The 26,187-nt window shown below is 32.5% G+C and overlaps 1 protein-coding gene across 1 annotated transcript in view; it reads right to left on the bottom strand.

Annotated features, from left to right (window-relative positions):
- Positions 1–21,847, bottom strand: part of LOC142230832 (uncharacterized) — a 135,424-nt gene extending 113,577 nt beyond the window's left edge. Inside the window, exons 1-2 of the mRNA XM_075301457.1 lie at positions 21,628–21,847; positions 20,127–20,360 (exon numbers count right to left, since the gene is read on the bottom strand). Coding sequence (XP_075157572.1) covers positions 20,127–20,174 — 48 coding nt within the window. The 5' untranslated portion in view covers positions 20,175–20,360; positions 21,628–21,847. The remainder of the gene's footprint in view (positions 1–20,126; positions 20,361–21,627) is intronic.
- Between the last annotated feature and the right edge of the window lie 4,340 nt (positions 21,848–26,187).

Raw genomic sequence — 26,187 nt, 5'->3', positions numbered from 1 at the left:
CAAAAAAATCTAGCTTTTAAAAAATGCGAGAAGAAATACTAAACAAGATTTAAACTAACAATAAGGTGTAATACTCTATTCATAGTTCAATGGTTTTTTTTTAATCATACAGTTATGATTGAAATAATAGCAATTTAATTTTATTTGTTGCAAGCGAAAGTTGATAGTTTATGTTGTTCTGTGCCAGTTATATTTAACTCATTTTACCATTAATGCTGATCAATAGATCTGTATTCGTGTAAATGGAGTTCATTTTATTGCTTTGTGGAACCAACTTGTTTGTTTAGCTAGTGAATTTAAGTTCTACACTGAAAAAATATTGTCGTGAAGCCAAAGATTTCATCTCCTTAAAATATGAATGCAAATTTTGCTAAACGTAGAAGACGAATTTATCTGATATAAAGTTTTTTCCTTGTCCAAAAGTCGATAAACTTTCCAATGAAATCGTTTTGTCCTTTAAGCACTCCATAATTAATTCTTACTTACACACACACACGCACATATACGGTCAGACTAGTCAAATATTTGACAAAAACTGGCAAATATTTTTTTGGCGTAGTGTGACCATCAAATATTTACTAGAGACAAACAACAAAACAGCTGATTTTGGGCAAACAAAAGTGTGACCACTGCTAGACAAATATTTTCTTCACATTGTTCCTCACATTTTATTTGATCATGCAAGAGCAAACAGGATGAAATAACATCTGGTTTCTCAGTGGTGTCAACTATTTGCAATTACGTTTACCATAGCGGAGAAACAGCGCTTATTTTTTCGTTGCTTGAAGGAATAAAATAAAATTAAATTATCTAATTAAGTGCAAACCTGCTACAATATATTTCAATAAAATAAGAGTAAGCAAGGTCTTAAATTTTTAAAACATAACAATATCAAACATTTACGGCATTAAAATATTTCTGTGTGTAAAATATTTTGTAAACGTGATATTTTGTAAATTTCAGCATGCAAAGCCTACTTACGAGGGCAGTTCGGAAACTTCTAAGCCTAGCACAAAAAGTGCTGTATAAACAGCAAAAAGTTAAGTGTTTTGGAAACTTCCATCTCTGTTATGAACACATGTTAAATTTTGTTTCGATCTGGCAACTCCTTTATATAGAAATAGGTGTCCAAAAAAGACGCATTTGTACTCACGCACACTCACGCACGAAAACGTCGTGACTCACGAAAAATACCGTGACTCACGAAAAATATCGTGACTCACGAATAATTTTATGATTAATTTACCTTACCGAAGTGTCTGAAAACATGAGCATTATTAAAATCGAGGGTGTTATTAAACTCTTAACATCCCAGGTGTCACTAAAATTATAATTGAATTTAACTCTTAAGCGTTTTATTTTGGTGAGCACTCACGAAGATATTATTTTCGTGACTCACGCTCACGCACGACATTTTGGTTTGTTAATCACGTTCACGCACACTCACGCTGTTGTCATGAGCGTGACTCACGACTCACGCACAAATCACGAAAATTTTCGTGAGTCACGACAAATTCGTTTCACGTGCACACCTCTACTTCATATACAACAGTAAAAAATTGGGTTGCTGAATTTAAACGTGGTCGTACAAGCATTGAAGATGAACCACGTAGTGGACGTTCAAAAACAGCAACAAAAACAGAAATTGTAGCCAAAGTGCATGATATTGTATTAAGTGATCGACGAATAAAAGTGCGTGAAATTCAGGGTTGCCATTTTGGTCCGATCAAAATTGTTCCAAAGAATTATTAAATTTTATGTTTGGTCCGATGGTCGGACCAAATGAAATTTGGTTGATTTTGGCCCATTTTCATCAAATCGGTAATTTTTCAAAATTTTTAAAATTTTGACAAAATTTTCTGTAGAAATAAAATATTGACAAAAATTTCTATAGAAATAAAATTTTGCCAAAATTTTGTATAGAAATAAATTTTAAAAAAATTTTGTATAGCTACAAAATTATGCAAAAATGTTAAATAAAAACAAATTTTTGCGATAACTTTATATAGAAATAAAAGTTTGACAAAATTTTCTATATAAAAAAAATAATGGCAAAATTTTCTATAGAAATGGACAAAAATTGACAAAATTTCTTAAAGAAAATAAATTTTGACAAAATCGTCTATAGAAATAAAATTTTAACAAAATTTTCTATAGAAATAAAATTTTGACAAAATTTTCTATACAAATAAAATTTTGACAAAATTTTCTTTGGAAATAAAATTTTGGCAAAATTGTCTATAGTCTTTACTTTAAAATAACATCAAGAAATAAATGGGAAAATAGAGTTTGGTGTCGTTTTCGAATGTCCTTCTAGGTGGACATCGGTAGTGAAAGGGTTAATTGTGTTAAAAAATTTACTTGAATTAATTAAAAAATAATTGAAAGAAATTTTGGTGATTGAAGCAATTTCAATCAAAAAATCCACTGGTATTAATTGCATGATTGAATCAGAAAAAAATCTGTGTAGGTCAGGTGGAAACTTTCAATAGATTTCCTAATTAAATTAATTTTTTTAAGTGGGTTACAAATTAAATTGTATCAGTTAATTTTTAGTGGATTATTTTTTTCAATTCCAATTAACTTTTTTATTTATAAATATTTTCATGATCATTCAAAGTATTTGTTAGGAAGCCGTATCTCTATACAGATTTGTCAAAAACAATTATTTAGCACTCTATATAAATTGAAATAATTAAAAAAAAATGAAATTAACAAAAATAAACAATTACTAAATAAAACATAATAGACCCCCATCCGTTTTGTAATCATAAATTAGCTAACATTTTCCAGATATATGGATATCACTGTAATTCTTTAATTTACCATGAAGTTATCAATTAATTAAACATCTAACCCCCAGAAAAAAAAAAACATTTAATAATAATTCATTATACGTATAAAACCTCAAATTTTGTGGTTTCCATAGATTTTTTTGTGGTGCTGCAATCTTTATCACAGCTGCAATTGAAAGCAAATACCAAAGATTTCCATTTCATTGCAGCATCGGCATTTATTGAACAGATAAACTTGTTTTGACTGCATTTTTTTTTTTTTTCAATGTTTATTTGAATGGCGTTTGAAGGGTCGCAATAGTAACGTCCATGATCCATACGCTTACAAAGAAATAAGATTTCCATCACATTTCCATTGAAATGTGCAACTATTGGTGATTTCTTCATTCGATTTGAAAATGTGATTTAATCGATGGTCATTTAATGAAACTTGGGAATCACTAAAAATACCAAATCATACACCAGAAACAAAAAGACCTCAAAATAATGATGATGGAAAATAAAAATAAATATTCCTGATGCTACACTACTATGCTGTTGCGTTCATTTGAAGATAAAATTTCTCCGACAAAAAAAATATGATCATCATCGGTCGTCATTGTGGTGCTTGCTTGATGTTTTTTTGTTTGTTTACTTTGCCATTATTAAACGTCAACGCTAGGATGATTGTTTCTTAAGCAGCAACAAACACGGACCCAGATGTGCGCAGCCGCATACTCATCGCAGCTGGAAACTCAATGCAAGAAAGCCAACAAAGCGCGTGCGCTCGCTCTTCTTTTCTGTCAGAAGTGAAAGTGAAATTTTGGTTAAGGTGGCAGAGGCAAACTGAGCACCAACACGACCACATTGTGGCAGCAATACTACTGCCCGCAGTGGAGTTGTTGTAAAGCTAAGCGTTTTTATTTAGAAAGCAATCAAAAATTTTGTTTTTATGCAAATTTTTCATAAAAAAAGTTAAGATAAAAATGCCGAGATGACTGAAAGAAAATCACCCTAAGGCATTGTCAACTTAGCAGGCAATGACAGTATTTATTTTTCTTTTGTTTTTTTAAATTCAAAATTTTTGTTTCATTTCTAATCAGACAAATGATAGAAATTTATTGTCGCTACCTTAGAGTGGAAAGAATTTATTTATGCCGATCAGTTTTAAGAAAAATATTGACAATATATGAACAAAATTAAGGGTCTTACTTTGCACTGAAAAAAATATTGACTTAATATGAAAGACCAAAATTTACACAATATTAGGTTAGGTTAGGTTTGGTGGCAGCCCGATGTATCAGGCTCACTTAGACTATTCAGTCCATTGTGATACCACATTGGTGAACTTCTCTCTTATCACTGAGTGCTGCCCGATTCCATGTTAAGCTCAATGACAAGGGACCTCCTTTTTATAGCCGAGTCCGAACGGCGTCTCACATTACAGTGAAACCACTTAGAGAAGCTTTGAAACCCTCAGAAATGTCACCAGCATTACTGAGGTGGGATAATCCACCGCTGAAAAACTTTTTGGTGTTCGGTCGAAGCAGGAATCGAACCCACGACCTTGTGTATGCAAGGCGGGCATGCTAACCATTGCACCACGGTGGCTCCCACAATATTAAGGACAAAATGGTATAAATTTTAATTAAATGAAAGTTCGTAATCTTTAAAAATAAATTTTAAGGCACCCTTAAAACATAAGGGCATTTTAATTCAAAGAATGTTTATAATCTTTTCTTACCCAGCAAACAAATTTGGAAGTTCTTCTAAAGGCATAATTTTAAGAGCACTTCCAAATACATATGTCCTCCCAAAGATGTTCTTTATTTTAACTACACACACTGAAAAAAATATTGTCGTGAGGTCAAAGATTTCATGTCTTTAAAATACGAATACAAATTTTGCTTAGCATAGAAGACGCATTTCTCTAAAATAAAATTATTTTTCTTGTCCAAAAGTCGATAAACTTTTCAATGAAGTCATATTGTCCTTATAATTAAGTGATTTGACTTAAAAATGGGTATCTTAACATGAAAGAAAACATTTATAGGCTAAGGTCAACTTGACTTTAATAATTCAGAAAAATTCTTTAAATTTAATGAAATTGTCTTTAAATTTGTTGTCTCTTTGCATCTTGACAACAAAGCAAAAAATCGTTCAAATATAGGACATGTTTTTCAAAACTTTATTTTAAAGAAGTTTTTTACTTCGAACATAGCATAATTTCTACTGGAAGTCGAGTCCTAATTTGGAAAATAAAGTTGCCGTTAACTCGTTTTTAAAGGACTTTGATAGCATATGAAGAAAAAAAGCTGAGAAAGCGAAAAATTAAAATTTGCTTCCTAGAAGCAAGTACACAAAACCTAAATTTAAAAGAGAATTGTGTCTTAAAAGTATCCTTACTTGTATTCTCCGCTTCTATGGCTCGGAATCAATACCAAATTTTTTAAAGTAAAGACAAAATCTTTGGAACCGAGTATGCTTTTTTTCAGTGCAGGAAGTTCATTTGAAACAATTTTTTATAACTCGCTTTTTTCATATTTCTAATGGGAAATTTAAAATTTGTTTGTTTCAAATAGGATAAAGGCAGATTAAGAATTAATAAAATGGTATAAATTATATAAATTTATATATTTATTTATTTATTTTATCAACCAACGCCCTTCTGGACAACATGCCGTATAAAATGCTAAAACTTGCGAATTTTTCAAAATATTTTATGTCAAACATTCAAGATAAGCATTAGAATGCATTAAAAATCATAAAAGAAAAATCTAAAAATTATTTATTTGTCAAAATATCACAAAATTTCTTAATTCACAACCAAAACACTGAATTCACATTACACCTTAAGAATGCTGCAAATTCAGCGCAAAGGCTGCGGAAATGGTGGACATCCGTCCTATGACAAGTCCATGTTAAATTTATCGCTTCTGCGACAATTTTGCACCACTCCGGATCCAAAAAGAATATTTTCACTACTTTTTTGCCGACTTTTTTTTTTTTTGCTGTGTATATTTTTATACCCTGCCCCACACTGTGGAACAGGGTATTATAAGTTAGTGCATATGTTTGCAACACCCAGAAGGAGACGAGATAGACATATGGCCGGTTGTCAGGGCCGGTTTCTGAGTCCATCTAGCAAAGTCCGTTTGTCCGTCCGTCTGTCTGTGAACACATTTTTGTGTTCACAGATCGCCCTGACTTGGCACTAGGGTGTCCAAAAAACCGGGTTTTCGGTTTATCAGAAAATCCCAATTTTTTAGAAACCGCTTTCGGTTTTTTATTTTGTTAAAAACCGGTTAAAAAGGTAAGAAAAACACGCAAATTTTATAAAAAAAAATAAAGAATTAATAATTCTTTGTAATAAAATGAACGTTTAAAATAAATAAAATGAACATGATAGAAAATCTCAATGCCGTTACGACCAATATTTTCGTTTGAAATTTTTATTAGAAGTAAATACAAATTATTTGAGATAATCATCACAATGCTTCTAATATATTCGGGTGTATTTGGTCTCAATGAAAGGACTTTAAAACAAACCGAAATTACATTAGATAACAATTTGTACTTTTAATTTAGTGTTGAAGTGGAAACACCAAACATAGTAGTCACCTTTTGGGGTGAAAGACACAATATATCCCTTAAATCGTATCGAATAAAAAGATTATTAATAATACGATTATTTTGTGTCACTTAGTGAGAAAATGTTGTAATCACTTGTTTCTCATTTTCAGTATTTTTCTAAAAAAAAAGTTCGACTTCGGCAGAAACATAGAACAAAGTAGAAAGAAATCGCATTGAAATACCGAAAACTGGTTAACCGATAGTCAAAAACCGGTTTTTGCGGTTAACCGAAAATGCCAATTTCTTCACTATCGGTTTTCGGTTTGTGTAATTGAATTCGTTTAACCGGTTTTGGACACCCTACTTGGCACCGAATTACTTCTTTTTATTCCCGTACGTAAAACATAAAATGAGAGTTTAACTTTTTTCGACACCTGGAGAAACCCTTCTTGGATTCATTCAGAATGCATGTTTTGGAGATACCTAAATCGGAGTGACAATTGATTCAAACGAAAAAGTATATAGATCGCAATGGGTAATAGTTTGATTTTCTAAGATTAATATTTGTTTTCGTTCTCTAATCTCGAAGGCAAGCGTCGAATAATTTACTTTAAGAAATGGATACCTTTTTTTCAAATTCAATATTACAAACGCAATTTACGTGGCAAAGTAGATTTTCGTAGAAAAAAACTCTTTGGTTTTCTGATTTTCTTCCTATTTGTATATTCCATCAGATCTAGCTTCTAATCTCCTATTTTATATTTATCAAAATACTGTGATTTAGAAGATACTCCTCCCTATTATAAATAAAATTACAAACAAAAAAGTAAATAAAAATAAAAAAAATAACATTAATCAAACCACATTGCTACAAGTCAAGCCATGTCTCTGTGGTATCGTCGACAAGCGGCATCGATTTCGATTGACGAGTTTACTATACATTTTTCTATTATCTTCTCCATCCGCTTATAGCCAAGTTCTGTTAGGTCCATTAACCCTTTCGCAATATTTTGTATCTTTCGTCTATGACAAACGATAGTTTGTTTTTTCTGATTCAATAAAGATGTCAACAATTTGTCCAACTCTTTTAAGCCTTTAAACCTCCTTAACAGGTAGACATCACGTTTTTAATCTTCCCTCAAGTTTAGTTGACTTCATAGAGTGGGTGATCTAAAGTGTTCGAGTTCATTCATTCATTATAGCTATTATAAAACGTTTCTTCAAGCATATCAATGTCATGCAGCCAAGGGTCAATCATTTTAGGTAATTTGTCAGTTATGATGGAAACCTATTTTTGACTTGGTTTGCAGTGCTATCGTTATTCATTAACTTTGTTTCATCAGATGGTTAGCAATGGATTCATTTCATTTTGGTTATTATTATTGTGGGAAATATTATATATTTGAATATACAAATTAAAATCCCATATAAATTAAAAAATACGAAAATACGGAATATGACCTTAATGCTGGTCATTGATGATGTATTTATGAAAAAGCTTTAATTAACATCTGCAGTGTTGCTTTGTGGTGAATTATGTAAATTTATAATTCGCATTACAATATCCTATGTAAAGTGTGTGAAAAAAAAACATAGTAAAAAAATTAACCCCAAATCAGGGGTTACATTAATGGTGGGGATGTTAAAATAGACAAAAAAGTTTATATTGGTAAGTTAACTTATCTTCGAAACTTAACAATGTATTTTTTTTTGTTTTTATTTGTTTATTTTTCTGTATTAATTTTATAATTAACAATAATAGAATATTGTGATTTATATACAGTATGTCAAGAAAATCTTTTGACATGTTAGAGACACGTACCAAATTTTAACCGGATCGGATGAATTTTGCTCCTCCAAGAGGCTCCGGAGGTCAAATCTGAGGATCTGGGGATGGACTGATATGGATTAATTTTTGCATGGTTGTTAGAGACCATATACTAACACCACGTACCGAGTTTCAACCAGATCGAATGAATTTTGCTCCTCCAAGAAGCTCCGCACGCCAAATCTAGTTTTTAATTTTTTTCTGATTCAATCACGAAGTTAATTGATCCGAGTAATTTTTTAATTGAAATTGCTTCAGTCAAGCAAATTATAACATCAATCACATAATAATTAGAAATATAAAATTTATTGATTGATTTTTTTTTAACACTTGCAATGAATTTTGAATGGGTCAATTAAAAATCAATTCATTTTTTAATTGGTTTTATTAAAAATTTAATTATTTTAATTATTGGTTTAATTAAAAATTGTTGCCACAAAACTCAATTCACTTTTTTTTTAATGAGGTAATAATTTTCTTATAATTTTCATACGACATTGGGGTTTTTTAGATTTATTTGTTTTAGAATAAATATAGAAACTAATTATTTCCTAACAGAATTTCCAATAAAATATGTTTTTATTTTGAAAACTTTTGTTAACTTTATTAAAATAAGTAAATATTTTCATTCATTTTCTTAATTGAAATTTTCAGTCTTTTTATACACAGAAAAAAATATCATCAAGATATTTCCAATTAAAAAGTTAATTGAAGTTGAAAATTTTTTCAATTAATAAATTAATTGATACAATTAACTTTTTAATCATGATAGAGACATTAAGTTAATTAAGTCAATGATTGAAAATTTTAAAATGTTTAATTAAAAAATTAATTGATACAATTAACTTTTTAATCAAATTCGGAAGACTAAGTCAGTTAAAAAAGTGATGAACATTTTTTTAAATTTTTAATTAAAATTTTTTTTCAAACAATCAATTGTTAATCCATATAAAAATTCTAAGCCAATTCAAAATGTAATTGAAAATAGTTCCCTTTTTTAATTAATAAATTAATTGATTTTTGCAATAAACATCAAGTAAATTTTTAATTGAATCAATTAAAAAATTAATTGAAATTTGGCAATGAAATCAATTAATTTTTTAATCAATAATTTTTTCTATGCCCAATTAAAACTATGATTGATACTATCATTTTCGTGATTGAAGACATATCAATTAAAAAATTAATTGGATCAATTAATTTCGTGATTGAATCAGAAAAAAATTTTTTTGTGTGTACCCTGCGCCACACTGTGGAACAGGGTATTATAAGTTAGTGCATATGTTTGCAACACCCAGAAGGAGACGAGATAGACACATGGTGTTTTTGGCAAAAATGCTCAGGGTGGGCTCCTGAGTCGATATAGCCATGGCCGTCTGTCCGTGAACACATTTTTGTAATCAAAGTCTAGGTCGCAGTTTTAGTCCAATCGACTTCAAATTTGGCTCAAGTATGTTTATTGGCTCAGAATAGATCCCTATTGATTTTGGAAGAAATCGGTTCAGATTTTGATATAGTTCCCATAGATATCTTTCGCCCGATATGGACTAATATGGTCCCAGAAGCCAGAGTTTTACCCCAATTTGGTTGGAATTTTGCACTAGGAGTACAAGTAGTACCGTAGTCAAGTGTGCCAAATTTGATTGAAATCGGTTCAGATTTAGATATAGCTCCCATATATATCTTTCGCCCGATATGGACTAATATGGTCCCAGAAGCCAGAGTTTTACCCCAATTTGTTTGAAATTTTGCACAGGGAGCACAATTAGTAGTGTAGTCAAGTGTGCCAAATTTTATTGAAATCGGTTCAGATTTAGATATAGCTCCCATATATAGCTTTCGCCCGATTTAGACTCATATGACCACAGTGGCCAATCATTTACTCCGATTTAATTGAAATTTTGCACAGGGAGTAGAATTAGCATTGTAGCTATGCGTGACAAATTTGGTTGAAATCCGTGCAGATTTAGATATAGCTCCCATATATAGCTTTCGCCCGATTTACATTCATATGACCACAGAGGCCAATTTTTTGCTCCTATTTAGTTGAAATTTTGCACAGGGTGTAGAATTAGCATTGTAGCTTTGCGTGCCAATTTTGGTTGAAATCGGTTTAGATTTAGATATAGCTCCCATACATATGTTTTTCTGATTTCGACAAAAATGGTCAAAATACCAACATTTTCCTTGTAAAATCGCCACTGCTTAGTCGAAAAGTTCTAAAAATGACTCTAATTTTCCTAAACTTCTAATACATATATATCGAGCGATAAACCATAAATAAACTTTTGCGAAGTTTTCTTAAAATTGCTGCAGATTTAAATGTTTCCCATATTTTTTTACTAACATTGTGTTCCACCCTAGTGTATTAGCTGACTTAAATTCTGAGTCTATAGATTTTGTAGAAGTCTATCAAATTCTGTCCAGATCGAGTGATATTTAAATGTATGTATTTAGGACAAACCTTTATATATAGCCCCCAACACATTTGACGGATGAGATATGGTATCGAAAATTTAGATCTACAAAGTGGCGCAGGGTATAATATAGTCGGCCCCGCCCGTCTTTAGACTTTCCTTACTTGTTAATTGATATTTTTTTCTGGGCAAGACTTGAGGGACGAAACGAAATATTTATCCGGAATATTAAGTTACAGTAACAGGAGAAATCTTTAATTTTTATACCCAATCCGTTTATAACTAATCGAAGTATAGATTTCTGATTGTATAAATCAGGGAGAACGATCTAACGATGTCCTCAAATTCAACTTCTTGAGCGAATATAATCATAATGGATAATAATCGCATCCAAATTGACCGAAACTAGACGTAGAATTTCATGTTTAATCAAATAGTGGTGGTAAAAATTTCATCCAATTTCCTTGCATGCCTAGGCGATAAATTTAAAATTCTTCGAGTATCTGCACTGAAAAAAAGCATGTCTCGTTCCAAAGATTTTGTCTTTACTTTAACAATTTTGGTATTGATTCCGAGCCATAGAGGCGGAGAATACAAGTAAGGATACTTTTAAGACACAATTCTCCTCCTAAATTTGGGTTTTGTGAACTAGCTTCTAGGAAGCAAATTTCAATTTTTCCTTTTTTCAGCTTTTTTCTTAATATGCTATCAAAGTCCTTTAAAAACGAGTTAACGACAACTTTATTTTCCAAATTCAGACTCAACTTCCAGTAGAAATTATGCAATATGTCAAGTAAAAAACGTCTTTAAAATAAACGTTTAAAAAAAGTCTTTAAAAAAACATATCCTATTTTTGAACGATTTTTTGCTTTGCAGTAAAGATACAAAAAGACAACAAATTTAAAGACAATTTCAATAATTTTAAAGTTTTTTTCTGAATTATTAAAGTCAAGTTGACCTTAGACCAAAAAATTTTTCTTTCATGTTATGATACCCATTTTGAAGTCAAATCACTTAGTTATAAGGACAATAGGACTTCATTGAAAAGTTTATTGACTGTTGGACAAGGAAAAAATCTTTATATTAGAGAAATGCGTCTTCTACGCTAAGCGTTCGTATTTTAAGGACATAAAATCTTTGACCTCACGACAATATTTTTTTCAGTGTGATGGGAGTCTACATACATATGTAGAAAATTTAAATGTAACTTAAGGAACCTTATAGTCAGGTAACCATCTACTACGATACTATCATAGACGTATACTATCTTGGTAATTGCAATCTCCTGCATTGAAAAAATTTTTGTCTAGTTCCAAATATTTTGTCTTTAAGCAAAAGAATTGCAAAAAAGATACGTTTAAAACACAATTCCCTTTTGGCCCTAAAGAAATATTGAGTTAACTATACACGCATCCATCATTTCACTCGAACATTTCGAGCCAAAGAAGCAGAGAATCGAAGCAAGGACACAAGACACAAGGAAATTTAAGACACAATTCTTTTTTAAATTAAAATTTTGCGTACTTGATTCTGTTAGGATAACCAATTTTAAGTGGAATCACATAACTTTTTTTTGCAGTGTACAATGAACAATCAACTGAGTGGACTGCACCACGTGTAACGACCATCACCATCTATAAAGCGTAGAAAAACTCACCTGTCAACAGGATAGGTTATAGCATTTCTATAGTGGGATTTGAATTGTATGGAATGATTTACATTGCCTTCCTAGAAAATAGCGTCCAAAAGACGAAATCGCCAAAAATGCAATGGAATTGAGAAAAAAAAGGTGCTGTTTTACCAAGACAGTACACCGGTTCACAAATTAGTGAAATCGTTGGAAACAAAGTACATGAATTGAGCTTCAGTTTGTTCCTTAATCCACAGTATTCTCCAGATTTATTACTAAGTTCACTTTGGACTCCCCTAACGGATTTTGAGGCGGGTCATCTTTATTATAAATATACATATTTAGGTTTTATACAATTAAAATTAGAACATGGATTTCATTTGTCGAATTTGTCATTTTTCTTCAGTGCAGATCTCAAAAGAATGCCTATTCGGAATGTCAATGAATAGAGACATATTTTAGAAAAAAGGCATTTGAGAGTAGTAATCGATTCCTAAATTTTTATATTTTTATATCAAATTGTTTTTGTAACGTTGTCTACATATAGTAGTAAGATATATACTTAGTATTAAGGTGTAATTATATGTCAAGTTTTTGGAGTCCTTGATTATAGTTCTAATTATTTTTATAATTTTTTTAAGTAAATTTAATGTAATTCTTTATTTTGAGTATCCCTGTAACCGTATATGGCCATTTCGGCTTGGTTGTAAAATGAGTTAAATAAAAAAAGGATAAATAGTACTATTATAAAAATATGATACCAAAAAGAAGAAGATTATACCGTATTAGTCTTCCGCCATTGAAGAGAAAATTACCTGAATTGCTTCAGAGCAAAATTATATTTTATGATTTAAATTGCTTTTTTTTTTAATCTTTAAACTCTATCATGTTCAGTCAACCGTATATGATATTGCTTTGAAAATTACATGATATGAACCAACGGATATAGCCTCTAGGAGATTATATCAATTTCCACAAAAGAAAAATAATTTTTAATTATCATATGTATGTATATTTCTGGTTAATTTTTTGGCAATTTTTCTCATTACATAATTGAAATAAATATGTTATAACAGCATGAAAGTTGATATAAAAAGGTTGAATGCATGAAATTTATAATTACATACGTAGTTGCTGCAACATTACTCAATGGTATATATAAGCATAAACATACATTGGTATGTAAATATGAATATTCATACTCCCAATGGACATGACATGACAATAATATTTTTAAAATGTTTATGAAAAAAACAAACTATTTTCTATAAAAAAAAAACTTAACCTGAAATAGAAAGTATATCACATTCGTTTTTCTGCCATTCACATTTCTCATTTTCTCAAAAATAGGTAGCCTGAATAAAATATCCAATTAGCCCAATAGTAACACCCACATATATATTACAATAGCAGCTCTGTGGGAATTAGATCTCATTTAACAAAAACTCTTTTGTATCACTTAGAGAACACCGATTCTATTTCTATAAAAGCTATGCAGGTAAATTAATTAACCCAAATCCCTGTATTCAAAATAGCAGCCAAATATTTCTGCAGTAAAATCATTCCATTTTTTTTTAGCTTCTGCGTATATATATTAATTTATTCAAATTTATGTAGATATCATCAGCATTTGAAGAACAACAATTGGCAGTAACTGAAAAGCTTCTTCGTCTACAAACTCTATGGGAGGGAATCATCATGATTCATTTGTTTTATTGAAATATAAACAACAAAAAACTCAATCAGTATCTTAATTTTTACTAATCGAATAACGGTAGATTTGATTTTTTTTGTTTATATTTGAAAAGAAAGTAAATGATGAATATCTTCGAGATACAATAGAATATAAAAAAATACAAAAATAAAATATACATGTACTCATAATTATTAAAATATGAGGGATGCTAATAGACTTTATTTATTTTGGAGATTTACTTCAATACACTGAAAAAAATTCAGAGTTCCCAGAAGTAGGGGAAATTTCCTACAACACAATTTTTAATAATTTTTACATTTTGGTGCCCATGGAGGAGGAAATTAGAAGCCAGCAAGGCTGAAAAGGAAAAATAACAAGTATATACGGCCGTAAGTTCGGCCAGACCGAATCTTATGTACCCTCCACCATGGATTGCGTAGAAACCTCTACGAAAGAATGTCATCCACAATCGAATTACTTGGGTTGTGGTATCTTAAAACTTAAAACATCGTTTTGGGAGCCACCGTGGTGCAATGGTTAGCATGTCCGCCTTGCATACACAAGGTCGTGGGTTCACGCTCACGAAGAAATTCACGTTCACGAAGAAATTCACATTCACGAAAACTTCACACTCACGATGACATTCACGTTCACGAAAAAATTCACGTTCACGAAAAATTCACGCTCACGATGAAATTCACGTTCTTCTTGTGCAAAATGTTAAGCAAAGTGGGGTAAAACTCTGGCTTCTGGGGCCATATAAGTTCATATCGGGCGAAAGCTATATATGGGAGCTATGTCTAAATCTGAACCGATTTCAACCAAATTTGGCACGCATAGTTACAATGCTAATTCTACTCCCTATGCAAAATTTCAACTAAATCGGAGCAAAAAATTGGCCTCTGTGGGAAAATAAGTGTAAATCGGGCGAAAGCTATATATGGGAGCTATATCTAAATCTGAACCGATTTGGCTGATATTTGGCAAGTTTTTCGAGACTCATAAAATATTCGGATGTACGGAATTTGAGGAAGATCGGTTGATATACACGCCAATTATGACCAGATCGGTGAAAAATATATATGGCAGCTATATCTAAATCTGCACCGATTTTTTCCAAAATCAATAGGGATCGTCTTTGAGCCGAAACAGGACCCTATACCAAATTTTAGGACAATCGGACTAAAACTGCGAGCTGTACTTTGCACACAAAAATACACCAACAGACAGACAGACAGACAGACGGACATCGCTAAATCGACTCAGAATTTAATTCTAAGACGATCGGTATACTAAACGATGGGTCTCAGACTTTTCCTTCTTGGCGTTACATACAAATGCACAAACTTATTATACCCTGTACCACAGTAGTGGTGAAGGGTATAATAATGATTGAACATTTTTACATTTTTAAATTGAAAACATACTTCCAAATAAAAAATTAATAATTTTCGGAAATATTGGTTTCATTGGTTCATTAAATTTTGGCTTAAGGTGGGTATTAAGTTCGAGTTTAGCCGCTAATTTTCACTAAAGTGAAAACTAAATCAGTAAAAAAAGTAATAAAATTATACATATTTGTTGCAGACTTAATTATAACTTGACGGGGAATATCCCAAAGCAAATTTTCACAAAGTTTGTATTCATTAAAATGGATTATTAAAGAAGAGTAATCGTGAAAAATGACGATTTTAGCGGCTAAACTCGAACTTAATACCCACCTTTAGATATAAAAAAAATAATTCTATATAGTATAATATATGTAATTATAATATAATAAAAAATAAAATAAGTAAACAATAACACTATAAATCATTGATTGCCTCAATTAAAAATTAATTAAGTTTTTCGGCCAAAATCAATCCAAATTTTAATTGAATTTATATTTTGATTTGATTAAAATGTTAATTGTATCTGTTAATTTTTTAATTGAGTACGTTTTCAACTTCAGATTTTTAATTAGAAATATTTTGGCGAATTTGTGTGGGTAGCTCATTTGTATCACGAGCGAGAGTGAGTAAGTTTTTAAGTTCGTACTCATTCGTGAATTACATTTTTTCGTTTGTTTTGTAAGTATAATATTCGTGAACGTGCGTGAGTTGCATTTTACATCGTGAGCGTGCGTGAATAGTTTTTTTTATGAATCGTGAGTGTGTGGAAGTACGTTTCATTGTTCGTGAACGTGCGTGAGTAGTTTTTTTTTTTCGAATCGTGAGTGTGCGAATCGTGAGTGTGGATATATCAACTCACGTGCGTGAGTTGATATATCCCGTCGTGAGCGTGCGGTAGTCACTATTCTGCAATCGTGAGTGTTTATCTTTGCAGGATTTTGGTTCGTGAACGTGAGTGAGCGTGAATCAATAAAAACCTTCGTGCGTGAATGTTACGAATTCATTCGTGAGCGTGCGTGAGTGTGAGCAATTCCAAAACGGGCGTGCGTGATCGTGCGTGAATGTTACGAATTCATTCGTGAGCGTGCGTGAGTGTGAGCAATTCAAAAACGGGCGTGCGTGATCGTGCGTGAATGACATTTTGAATTTGTGAGCGTGCGTGAGCGTGCGTGAAAACTCCCTCACGCGCACACCTCTATTTCAAAGCTTCTCTAAGTGGTTTCACTGGAATGTGGAACGCCGATCGGACTCGGCTATAAAAAGGAGGTCCCTTGTCATTGAGCTTAACATGGAATCGGGCAGCACTCAGTGATAAGAGAGAAGTTCACCACTGTGGTATCACAATGGACTGAATAGTCTAAGTGAGCTTGATACATCGGGCTGCCACATAACCTAACCTAACATCGTTTTCTAAATTGTGAGTTAGTCCATACGTGGTATATATTAGAAAAAAAGTTATGTATAGGTAAGTCTACAAATAATTACGAATCGATATGGCCTTTTTGCACGATACGTAGAGAGCCAGAATTGAAATATGGTGGTCGCTTATGTTGGGGCTATATAGAATTATGAACTTGATTATGGACCAATTTTTGTGTGATTGGGGATCGATTTATCTGAGGGCTATATATAACTATAGACGGATATGGACTTAGTTAGGCATGGTTGTTAACGGCCATATACTAGCACAATGTACCAAATTTCAACCGAACCGGATGAAATTTGCTTCTCTTAGAGGCCCCGCAAGCTAAATCTGGGGATCGGTTTATATGGGAGCTATATATAATTATGGACTGATATGAACCAATTCCTGCATGGTTGTTGGATACAATATACTAACATCACGTACCAAATTTCAACCGAATCGGATGAATTTTGCTGTTCCAAGGTGCTCCGGAGGTCAAATTTGGGGATTGGTTTATATGGGGCCTATATATAATTATGGACCGATTTCGACCAATTTTTGCATGGGTGTTTGAGGCCATATATTAACACCACATACCAAATTTGAACTGAATCAGATGAATTTTGGTCTTCCAAGAGGCTCCGGAGGTCAAATGTGGAGATCGGTTTATATGGCAGCTATATATAATTATGGACCGATATTGACAAACTTTTGCATGGTCATTGGAGACCATATACTTACATCATGTACCAAATTTCAGCCGGATCGGATGAAATTTGCTTGTCTTAGAGGCTCCGCAAGCCAAATCGGGGGATCGGTTTATATGGGGGCTATATATAATTATGGACCGATGTGGACCTATTTTTGCATGCTTTTAGATACGATATACTAACACCATGTACCAAATTTCAGCCGGATCGGATGAAAATTGCCTCTCTTAGAGGCTCCGCAAGCCAAATCTGGGGATCGGTTTATATGGGGGCTATACATAAAAGTGGACCGATATGGCACATTTGCAATACCATCCGTCCTACATCAATAACAACTACTAGTGCCAAGTCGGTAGCTTCTTTCGTTCGGAAGTTAGCGTGATTTCAACAGACGGACGGACGGACGGACATGCTCAGATCGACTTAGAATTTCACCAGGACCCAGAATATATATACTTTATGGGGTCTTAGAGCAATATTTCGATGTGTTACAAACGGAATGATAAAGTTAATATACCCCCCATCCTATGGTGGAGGGTATAAAAATAGCCCAGCGAAAAATGTTCTAAATGCATAAAATTGAGAAAATGTCTTCGGAAACTATCAGAAAGAATAGAAAAGAAAAATTGAGGTGGGAATGGCTAGCAAAGGAAATCTGTAAGGGACTGTTCGCTGAAGTGAAAGACCAAAAATAGAAGTGTGAATGAATTACTTGTGGCAAACACATGAGCTGTGGTAAATCAAAACTCGAGAATCATATGTGAAGCTTCACAAAAAATCTTTCGGCAAAAAATTTAAGTTTTATTTTTATAATTATTTTGCGAAAAAAATTATCAACCAAAATTGGGAGCAACAGTATTGCCTGGTTATTTTTTAACCTTACCCCCAAATTGGTCTAGAATTTTTATAAAAACCCCAAAAAATGTTTTCAAAAAAATACAAAATATCGTTCCAAATTTTGTGAAAAAATTCCTGAAATGATACATTTTAAACAATCAACAGCAAAAAATGTAATACGAGGACGGTTCGGAAACTTCTTAGTTTATCAATGAAAGAGAATAGTTAGTTTTTCAAAAATATTTTTATTTTTCAATATAATCTCCTGAAACTTGAATACACTTAGTCCAACGCAATTATATCCCTTGATTAAAATAGTTTTCCACAAGGTCTTCAAAATAGTGGTTTACAACTGTAATTGCATCTTCATTTGAGGTAAAACGTTTGCCAGCAAGGAATTTTTTAGATTTGGGAACAAGTAAAAGTCACTGGGAGCTAAATCAGGAGAATAAGGTGGGTGGTCAAGCCCATGTTAGTAGCAATTTCACGCACTTTTATTCGTCGATCATTTAATACCATATCATGCACTTTGGCTACAATTTCTATTGTTGTTGCTGTTTTTGGACGTCCACTACGTGGTTCATCTTCAATTCAGCAACCCAATTTTTTACTGTTGCATATGAAGGAGCACTTTCACCTAACACATTCACCATATCATTTTGAATTTCTTGTTCCGATAAACCTTTTTTATGTAAATATTTAATGACAGCACGCATTTCTAATTTTTCCATTGTAAAAAAATTGCGGATGTGTCTTTTTTGAACACCTGTTTCTATATGAAGGAGTTGCCAGTTCGAAACAAAATTTAACATGTGTTCATAAAGGAGATGAAAGTTTCCAAAACACTTAACTTTTTTCTGTTTATACTGCGCTTTTTGTGCGCACGTGTTAACGTCGTTTAATCGGGCTCAAATTTTGGCTATCCCAATATCTGGAAAGGGGATTCGTTTTGTGGGGTTAAGGCGAACAAGATTCCGACATTTTTTTTGCCCCATATAAGTTGCGGCACTCTACTGTCTAGGGTTAAGGAAGTGTATTATTTTTGTGTTAATGAATTTTTAAAAGACTGAATACAAATTTATTTTTACGTAATATACATTGCATTTTCATATGTTTCAATATAATAAAGTACATAGAACCATAACTTTTGTAATTTTTGTTTAAATTTAACGAAAAATAATGTGGTAGGAAAATTGTTTTGGGAATGTAGGGGAAAGTAGGCAACTTTTGTTTGCCTTTTCCTTGGCAACACTGAGTGAATTTCTTTCTCATCAATGAGTGCTGCCCGTTTCTATGTTCGAATGACCTATCACATTATGGATCCTCGAATACTCTCCGAAGACCAATGAATAACATTAACGGTAGACCCGGCAAATGTTCCCCAAAGTATGCGACTATTTCTCGAACCACCCTCGCATATACACTCTTTGAACACATTAGCAAATAAATACATATTCTCACGTAGGTATCCTTAATAAATGCATTAAAGTCATGTCATATAATAGCAGCTGCTACGATACAGATATGGTTCAAAACCGTGACTATATCCAATACCACAAAAGCATGCATTATCAAATGGGCATTTAATTTAAATGAAGGTAAACGAAGTTTTGTTTTTTTTTTTTTTGTTAATTCGCATATAAAGCATAGTAAAATAAAATGACGCAATTAGGTGTTGAGCTCTCTTGCTAATCATTATGATCTGTTACGAGTTTGATCATTAAAGTTGAAATTTTCGGAAAATTGATTTCAGTTAAATGCCATGGTTGAGTTTAACTTGACCATTAAATATAAATGCACATTTATGGAAGTAAACTAAAAGTGTACAAGCGATTATACTATGGAATATAGAACAAATGGCTTACCTTGCTGCAATAGTATATATCCGACATGTTGGCTGCTTGTTGAGTCATACAGCAAAATAGTTCAGCATTAAATTGAAAAATAGGCAAAATAAAGAAACCATAAGAGGTCACACTTTATGTAATATTTGTTTTCTTCTTTTGTTGGCTTTCTTTTATTTTTTTTTTTCTACTTTTGTTTTACCAATCTTTATTTTTTTGTTTTTTTTAATTCATTTAGAATGAACTTGAAACTTGCTAAAATTGACAAAAATTTAATATCGTATTGGTTAATATTTCACTTATTTTTATTGGTGGTTTATAATTATGAATACATATATGTATTTTAAGGCCACATTAAGATTATATATAAATTGTGATTTTTCTTTTAATATTTATTATATAATTTATAATTGGTTTTACTTTTAGTCAGCAAACTTATAATTATTAATTTCTTTTTTTTTAATTTTAATTATATATTAATTTTCTTTAAATTATTGTTTTTGTTTATTTTTACAAAATACATTGCAATGTCTTCTCGCGCCAGAATTTCCGCCTTGAATAGCAGTGATGCATCAAAGGGGTCGGTCGATGTAGAGATGTTGCTAAGACAACTTTCTACTTCAGCGGTGGCGCAACTCTAAAAAAGCCAAAAAGAAAAACGTCGCTTTTTTCGTCGAAAATGAAAAAAAAAATATTAAGAAAAGCACCGACAAACACACACATGCATACACATGTAAACAACGGCTACTGCAACTTTCCAGCCTTCACGTTATACACACACTCTCGCAAACAAACACATAAATATGGGGCTAAAATGGACTGGCACGCATGCACAGATACACTGACTGCACCAGGTTGGTATTTTTTCTCCCGTGTTTTTGTTTTTTTCTACGCTGCAGTTTTGTTTCTTGTTGCCTCGGTTGGATTTTATGAATTGTTGTGGTTATTTTGCACTGTTTCTTTAATACCCCGCTATTCTCCTGCAGTTTATTTAAGCTCACTATCACTGAATGAGTGGCTTGATGTTTGTTTGGTTTGTCGTTAGTTGCAGGCAGACCCGCTTAATGACGCGCTGAACGATGTTTTGAAAATCGTGTGACCACACCACAAATACTTCTCACATTACAACGCGAACAACTGACTCTTGGCTACGACTGCGCACAAAAGTTGATTGAGAGAGGGGGAGAATTACTGCCAACACTATCTACCACTTCATAGTTTAGTTTGTGTTTAATGTGAAGCAAGTAAAATGTCAACAGCATTGGCTGCTGCATTTAATGCAGCCAAGTAAAACAAACCACAAATAAATCGACTTCGACTAACGTCAGAGTTTTTTTTTCTTACTGGTTTTCAAATCAAAACAAAAAGAAATCTTAACTGACTGACGTTCGTTTATTTACTCGTTTACCGCTGTTCCGATAGACTGACTAGGAGGGCCAGGCAGAAATCGCTCTTCTCGCTGCCTTTTAGAAAGGTTTGCAATAACAATAACAAATTTAACCGACCACGAGTTATCATATACCTCTAAGACCTCCATGTACCAACAACAAAGTCTACGATATTTTTTCTCATTGGGTTGGAGATTTTTTCGATCACTTTTATTTACCACCCCAAAATCACAACAACAACGCACTTGGTTAATGATAAACACAAAAAACAACACACGAGTTTTGCTACGATCGTTTTTTTTTTGTTTGATTCGTTTCTTAAAACACCGTTGGACACAACCGTCTCTTAGCCAAGTTTAATTCGGACTGAATGCGAATGCTTTGACTTAAGATGTGCTTAGTACTACCATAAATTATTTCTTTGGTTAGCTTGGCAAAAGAAACCCAAAAAAAATGTGTGCTTCTCTTGAGCTTGAGGACAACTTGAAGTTTGGCTCTCATACACTCTCTCTCACCCACAGTGATGTTAGACATAGATAAATATGAGATAATCTTTAATGCATTTATTTTGGTTTTTGGCTGAAATAATTGGTGAATGTCTTAAATTTTTTTGCAATAATTTTAAAATTGAATTTTTATATTGGAGTTTTCAAAAAAGTTGGCAAGAAAAAATGACGGATTGCAATAAAACCCAAGTATATATTTGAAAATTTTAGGGTATTACACCCTTAAAAAATCGCTACTGTAACATATGCCCCAAACTCATTTTGCTTCAAACATACATATTGTCAGGATTGGTCCAAAGAAAATATTGTTTGTATTGTTCAAACATATTATGTTTCAACTTAGGCATACACTGGTAGAAAAAAATTTTAATGAAATTTTCTTTGTGTATATATATTTTTAAGGCGCCAATTGGTTACTTCCATTCTTTTATTTGCAGCATACTCTGTAGGTCTCTCTTTCTAAACACATATATGTTTATATGCTATTTCTAAATTAATATATGTTTGCATCCAAGCATTTTATATTTACAAGCATTTTATGTCCCAAATATAATATGTTCTAACATATTAACATATATGTTCCAAACATGTTATGCTAGTTTATGAACATTATATGCTTGCACTTAAAAATATTGTGTTAAAAAATTGAGTCCCAAACATATAACTTTTACACCCAAACATATAAAAAACAGCCTTTTTCGTCCGTGTAGACACTCTAACAAGAGCCCAATTAATCGGCTAATAATTTTTTTATGACATTTTACAATTTTAAAAGTCGACTAATGGAATGTCATTGCGTGCAATGAATGATTAACATGTGCGTCTTGATTATCAAGGGTTCACCCTCAGACTCGAACGATAACCCCAAAATAGGTAATTCCGCTTTTTAAATATTTGTAAATTATTCCAATATTACACCCCAAATATTTATTTATATACAAAATACGTAAGTCGATAAGCAATCATGAACGTGTACTCAACAACCTACCTCTTATTTGTCGTAATAAATTTTGCAGTTTCACATTTCTAGCAGCGTTGCCACAACGAAATTTTATTTTGGACCAAATATTTTCCAAAATCGGACCAAATTGCCATTTTCGACAAAAAAATGCCTTAAAAAGCAATTTATTGTTGTAAATAGTGTTTTTATTAAAAAATGAAGTAAACCAGAAAGGACAAATATGATTTAGCGGTGCCATTGGAATCAAAACGATAACTTTTCATCTTTTTTAAAATTTGGAAAAGTAGGCTTTTTGAAAAGGTCCAATTTTCAAAAACAATTTTAGCTAACATCAAAAGTGAAAATTCAATATTACTAAAATTTGACTTTCGACTTAGAGGTATATTGAGACCCCAAGAGACACTCATTTGGTCTATATTGGTATAGCCCCATGAAGACCGATTTTACTTCTTGAAAGAATACAATATGTTAGATTTCGGAATTTTCACCGATTTTCTTCAATGTTATAGACGTGTACTATGTTAAATTTTTACATCAAAACACTAAATTAGAAGTATACTTGGAGGGAAAAATTTTAAAGCATTGATTCCGTCTTAAAAAATTAATTGATAAAAAATAATCGTGGAAATAAGCTGGTTTTCAGCGCGGAAGCCGAACATAGATTCCTCCACAACTTAAACGTAGTTTCGTAAAGATTCAGAATCTTAAAGTTTCATAAAGATTCAGAATCAAATTTATGAAAATGGACCAATATGAACAAAATTCCGTGTGGTCCAACCATCGGACCAAATTTAAAAATTAAAAATCTTTTGGACCAATTTTGGTCCGATTGAACCAAAATGGCAACGCTGATTTCTATACATGTCTTTTGTCACCTATCTCCGTCGCCATCTTAATCTTGTTTCTCTATTGTCTCTCGATCTCCCTCTGACGTTTCATAACATATACCAGGTATACCGGTATGAAGTGAGCGTCAAGACACAAATGTCTCGATAGGAACCATCAGTTCTGTACGAGCCCTTATTTTTTTTTTTTTTTTTGATTACTACGACATCTGTGAAAAATACTTTATATACATCAAATCATTGAACAGGCAACTTCATATTTTTTCATCGTGTTAATAATGTCGAATTTTGTATCAGAAAGCAATGAATTTTGTATCAGAAACAACATGCAAAAGATGGTTTCAGCGGTTCAGAAATAAAGATTTTGATGTCAGAAATGAAGAACATGGGAGACCACCAAAAAAGTTTGAAGACGCCGAATTGGATGGATATGACACTTTGAGTCAAAAGCAAATAGCAGCAATGTTAAATGTTGCACAACAAACAATTTCTGGTCGTTTAAAAGCTATGGGAAAGGTCTAAAAGTGTGGAAAATGGCTGCCACAAGCAAAAAAACGCTCATTTCATACCGGTGTACCTGGTATATCCTTCTAATAATATAAAAAATATATCGTCTATACACAAAGAAAATTTCATTGAAAAAATTCTGGCAAAATTTGAAAAAATTTGAAAAACTACCGATTTGTCGAAAATGGACCAAAATCAACCAAATTCCATTTGGTCCGACCATCGGACCAAATTTAAAATTTAATAATTTTTTGGACCAATTTTAGTCCAATCGGGCCAAAATGGCAACCCTGGGTATGAGACATCCAAACATGTGCTCTGGGTCATTTGGTAAACACTACCAATTCAAGAAAAATAGAACTATCTCGAAATGTAAAGCCATCAAATTTTAATATTCACCTTACGTTTTTTCCACAGTATGTCGGCGTATGTTTCACCCTAACGTATCAACTATTGGAATGAAATCAATATTATTTTTTTTAGCCCTAACCTTGCAGGATCACCCCAAAAAATATCCCAGCTATATTCTTTTAGATCTGAGAACAATAAATAGGCCCTGGGAGCCACACAAATGTATCGAATTTTTCCTTAAAAACATTTAACAACACTACACGCAAAGAAAAAAACGTTTGGAAAACGTGTAACGAAAACGTTTTTCTTTTGTTATAGTTTTTTGAATTTCTTCGAAAATTTTAAACTTTTATCACCAAAAAAATTCGGTTGTTACAAATTTTTATTTTTTCAATAAAAAAAATATTTTTGAACCAATAACACAGTCCATTTCGTTTATATCAAGCACTGTTCTTTTCAGACTTTAAGTCTTTAATAAGACACATTTTACAGTCATAGTAAAAATTTAATATAGTAGTATGTAACATGCTGGCTGATAAGTCTGACACATAGATGGCGTCGCTAGTAATAAATGCATATTATTTTTATATAGTACCAACCTTCAAATGATTCGTGTCAAAATTTAACGTCTGTAAGTCAATTAGTTTGTGAGATAGAGCGTCTTTTGTGAAGCATCTTTAGTTATTGTGAAAAAAATGGGGAAAAATACTGTTTTCTGAAGGAAAAAAATACGGTGGAAGCAAAAACTTGGCTTGATAATGAGTTTCCTGACTCTGCCCCAGGGAAATCAACAATAATTGATTGGTATGCAAAATTCGAGCGTGGTGAAATAAGCACGGAGGACGGTGAACGCAGTGGACGCCCGAAAGAGGTGGTTACCGACGAAAACATCAAAAAAATCCACAAAATGATTTTGAATGACCGTAAAATGAAGTTGATCGAGATAGCAGAGGCCTTAAAGATATCAAAGGAACATGTTGGTCATATCATTCCTCAATATTTGGATATGCGGAAGCTCTGTGCAAAATGGGTGCCGCGCGAGCTCACATTTGACCAAAAACAACAACGTGTTGATGATTCTGAGCGGTGTTTGCAGCTGTTAACTCGTAATACACCCGAGTTTTTCCGTCGATATGTGACAATGGATGAAACATGGCTCCATCACTACACTCCTGAGTCCAATCGACAGTCGACTGAGTGGACAGCGACCAGTGAACCGTCTCCGTAGCGTGGAAAGACTCAAAAGTCCGCTAGCAAAGTAATGGCCTCTTGCAATAATTTTTATCGATTATCTTGAGAAGGGAAAAACCATCAACAGTGACTATTATATGGCGTTATTGGAGCGTTTGAAGGTCGAAATCGCAGCAAAACGGCCCCATATGAAGAAGAAAAAAGTGCTGTTCCACCAAGACAACGCACCGTGCCACAAGTCATTGAGAACGATGGCAAAAATTCATGAATTGGGCTTCGAACTGCTTCCCCACCCACCGTATTCTCCAGATCTGGCCCCCAACGACTTTTTCT

The sequence above is a fragment of the Haematobia irritans genome, chromosome 3, assembly GCF_050003625.1.
Source record: "Haematobia irritans isolate KBUSLIRL chromosome 3, ASM5000362v1, whole genome shotgun sequence".
Classification (NCBI taxonomy): Eukaryota; Metazoa; Arthropoda; class Insecta; order Diptera; family Muscidae; genus Haematobia; species Haematobia irritans.
Note: the sequence above shows the minus strand (reverse complement) of the source record. Positions and strands in the feature narration are given on the sequence as shown.